Here is a 3,532-nt window from a genome sequence, read left to right on the forward strand (position 1 = left end):
ACTTCAAGGCAATAGCATTAGGGTGTGACAAACTGCTGGGGAGAGTGCTAGTAAGAGGTCTTCAAAGCTTTTATACAATTCTATGAATGTAACATGACTTCTAATTAATATGAGTGATTCTAATAAATTCTTAAATTGTTTTTTTATTATTTTGACTGGGTTCCCATTTCTTTGCTTGCACATCCAATATAGGACATGGCTATGAGATGTCTGGGATTTACATGACTAGATAAGACTACTAGGATCTATCTGGACTGATTATATCATATTAAGAGACATTTTTCTTACAGAATCAGGATCATCCCAATCCAGAGTACCTGCTAAGTTTTTATTGAAATTCAGTGACCTTGTTTTTACTATCAGATAAGACAATAGTTTGAATTTTTAATATTTCCTTTTATTCTCAAACAGAAATTGGGGAAATTCCAACATTTTTTTCAGGAATCAATGATTCAGTTCAAATTGTTACATTTAGATTCAAAATTATATTAGATTTAGATTGTTATATTTAAGTATCACTCCAAAAGTGGACCTAATGCAGATAACTGTGGTTTGTCCATCACTATAACAGTTTATATAGCTGAAAAATTAGATTTCAATTAGCATTGCCTCCCTCATCAGAATCTACTACTTTCCCACGGCAAATTGGACAGGTAGTGTTCTCAGCCAGCCAGCGATCTATGCAGTGGACATGATATTCATGGGAGCAAGGAAGAATGCGAAGCCTGTTGCCTTCTGAGTACTCTGTGATGCATATGCCACAGGCTTTTAATGCATCATTGCTTCTAAAAGCCCTTGTAGCCAAGTTGTCAATCTGTGCTTTGGTAAGTCCTGCAGGTTGGTTATGGTCATCACTTAAGAGAAAAAACTGGTCAAGATCAAGAGAGGTCCAAGAGTCACTTTCATCAAATATTACTGGGGACATAGATCTATTACTGTCTCGTCCAGTTTCTGACAATGAGCTTGGTGATAAGCCTCTTTCATCATCGCCTTCAAAAATCAGTGAGCTAATATCTGAATTTTCATCACTTGAGCTAGAACTAGACATAGGAGTAGAATTGGAACTAGACGTGTAATTGGAGTTAGAACTAGAAACCAATGTGGAATCTGAATTGAAATCACAACTAGGATTTGAATTGGAAGCAGAACTCCTACTATCATTAGACTGATCTCTTCCATTGGGTGACTCTACCCTTTCCATGCTTTGACTTGAAGGTGAGTGACTAGGCTCTAAATCACTGTCCCTGTTGAGCAGGTTAGTTGAATCACTAAAATCTGTCATCTGCCACAAGTCGCTTTGAATGGCAACAGGTGTTGTATCATTTAAACCAGTATTTAGACTTCTATGAATGGGAATTTCGATGGCACTGTCATAAGCTCTCATATCTGCCTGCTCAGAATGTGAAAACATATGTCCAAGTCCTCCTTGTTCACTTTCTAAAGTGATAGTGTTTGGTGTTTCAGATGTTATCAGAGTTTCACTAGCTATGCTGTCTCTTTCAGGATGAACTAGTTCCTCTTCAGAATCGAAGCATAAGATCGGATTTATTTGTATTAGTTCCCAAGAGTCACCATCACTGGTTGTTTCTGGAGAAGATTCTTCTTGAACAGCATTACTTGTTCCTGAAGCTGCAGAAAGACCCACATTTTGCAGCTCAGTTCCAGTTATTTGCTCTCTTGATGTTTCTTGGTGCTGAGTTCTCTCAGTCTCATTTACCAGAGGCTGCTCAAAAGTTGGAGATACTAGACTATGATGAAATCTTCGTAACATTTCACTCAGTGAACGTGGAGGTGACCTACTTGCAATTCTTGCTCTGGTTCTACGATGGTCTGGGCTTCTGCTTCTTGCTCTTCGTTGACCTCTGGTAGTTGGGACTTCCATTAATGCTTCAGGTGTACTTTGTTCTGATCTAGATGGTCTTGTAGATGTCGATTCAGCTTGCGGATTTTCCGCATGACTTTGGCTGTTTTCCACGTTTTCTCCTCCGAGAAATCTTGTAGATGGTGCATATTCATTCTCTGGATTTCGGTTACTGTTATTGAAATTAATAAATGTTTCTGAACTGAATCCAAAATCACCGTATGGATTAACCTGACTTACTTCTTCCCAATATTGGTGTTCTCTTTGTCCACTTGTCACATTTTCTGTTTGTTCGAAAGAATCAAGCCAATCTATTATAGAGTCAGCACTAGACACATCATCCAAAGAGTCTTCACCTGTTAACAAAAAAGAAGGGGGCACAGAAGGGAACCACCAAATCAGAGCCATCATAAAACAACACTCTGCAATTTTGTTTCATCACTATTTAAACAATAATTTAAATACTCAGATTTTTTAAACAGATTTCACATTTAGAGAGTTAGTATTCTGTAAACTATACTGTAAGTTGAGAAGTAAAGGCAGGAAGTTTCAATTCCATCTTAAAAAGAGTGAGATAATCCTAGATAAATTTAGAGAATTGTTTTTTCAAAGGGAATCTGGAGGAAGTCTGTTTTCAGTATTTCATCATATACACAGCCTTGTGCACCACTGTGGGAGAAATGCTAAAACATTCTTTTACTCCCCTGTCAAAACACTAATGCAATTAAACAAGGCAAACACCAGTTAAAGTCCAGTTCTAGAAATTTTAGTTCGATTTAAATTATAGTCTAATTATCAGTACTCTACAACATTACTTCTAGGCTTTTGACTTAAGTGCTTTTGATAAAACATAAAGTTGTTTTAAAATATAAGACTACCATAGCCATTGCCCAAATACAAACAAGGTTTATAGGTTTAAAAGTATTTGAAAACTTCTTAATGTTACCAAGATTTTGAACTGACATAAAATTGAAGGTTAGATCAAATTAATAGACTGAACATAGCATACTACAAATAAGGCCATATTCAAGAACTAAACTATTTTAGTGTCTTCTTCATTAGAGAGTAAAATTCTCTACTTCACACTTAGAGAGAAGCACCAGACCTGAGGTTAGAACAGGGTTTCTCAACCTTAACACCATTGACATTTTGGCACTGGACAATTCTCTGTTTTAGGGAGCTATCCTAAAACAAAGGATATTGTGGGATGTTTGGCAGCATCCCTTGCCTCTGCCCATTGGATGCCAGTATGCTCCCCCCATCACCTGTGACAACCAAAAATATATTTATATATTGTGAAATGCCTCAAATTGAGAACTACTTGATTAGAATATGAACTAACTTATTTTTGTGGGTCAGGACGTCACATGTCTACGTAGAAAAAATAAGAAGTAGGAGGAACTTTCAATTGAGGTGAAAAACCAAGGAAAATATCAACAGGTTATTCCCACTGTTTCCCAATTAAAACCCAAATGTGAATTAGGAAAAAAATGTACCCTTGACATTCTCACCAAAAATCAGTTGTTGTTGTGTTTTTTTTGTTGTTGTTGTTGTTGTTTTTTTTTTTTTTTTTTTTAGAAATTACTTAGCACCAAATTAATCTGTGCCACTTCTGTATAATCTCTGGCTGACATTTACTGTTATGAAGTTCCTTATCCATCCCATCCTATT

The 3,532-nt window shown here is 36.4% G+C and overlaps 1 protein-coding gene across 1 annotated transcript in view; it reads right to left on the reverse strand.

Annotated features, from left to right (window-relative positions):
- Positions 1-595: 595 nt before the first annotated feature.
- The window catches only part of LOC105304419 (E3 ubiquitin-protein ligase RLIM-like), a 4,916-nt gene continuing 1,979 nt past the window's right edge, over positions 596-3,532 (reverse strand). Inside the window, exons 2-3 of the mRNA XM_023522346.1 lie at positions 1,156-2,217; positions 596-1,107 (exon numbers count right to left, since the gene is read on the reverse strand). Of these exons, the coding sequence (XP_023378114.1) occupies positions 596-1,107; positions 1,156-2,217 (1,574 nt within the window). The remainder of the gene's footprint in view (positions 1,108-1,155; positions 2,218-3,532) is intronic.

Source organism: Pteropus vampyrus, unplaced genomic scaffold, assembly GCF_000151845.1.
Source record: "Pteropus vampyrus isolate Shadow unplaced genomic scaffold, Pvam_2.0 Scaffold340, whole genome shotgun sequence".
Lineage (NCBI taxonomy): Eukaryota > Metazoa > Chordata > Mammalia > Chiroptera > Pteropodidae > Pteropus > Pteropus vampyrus.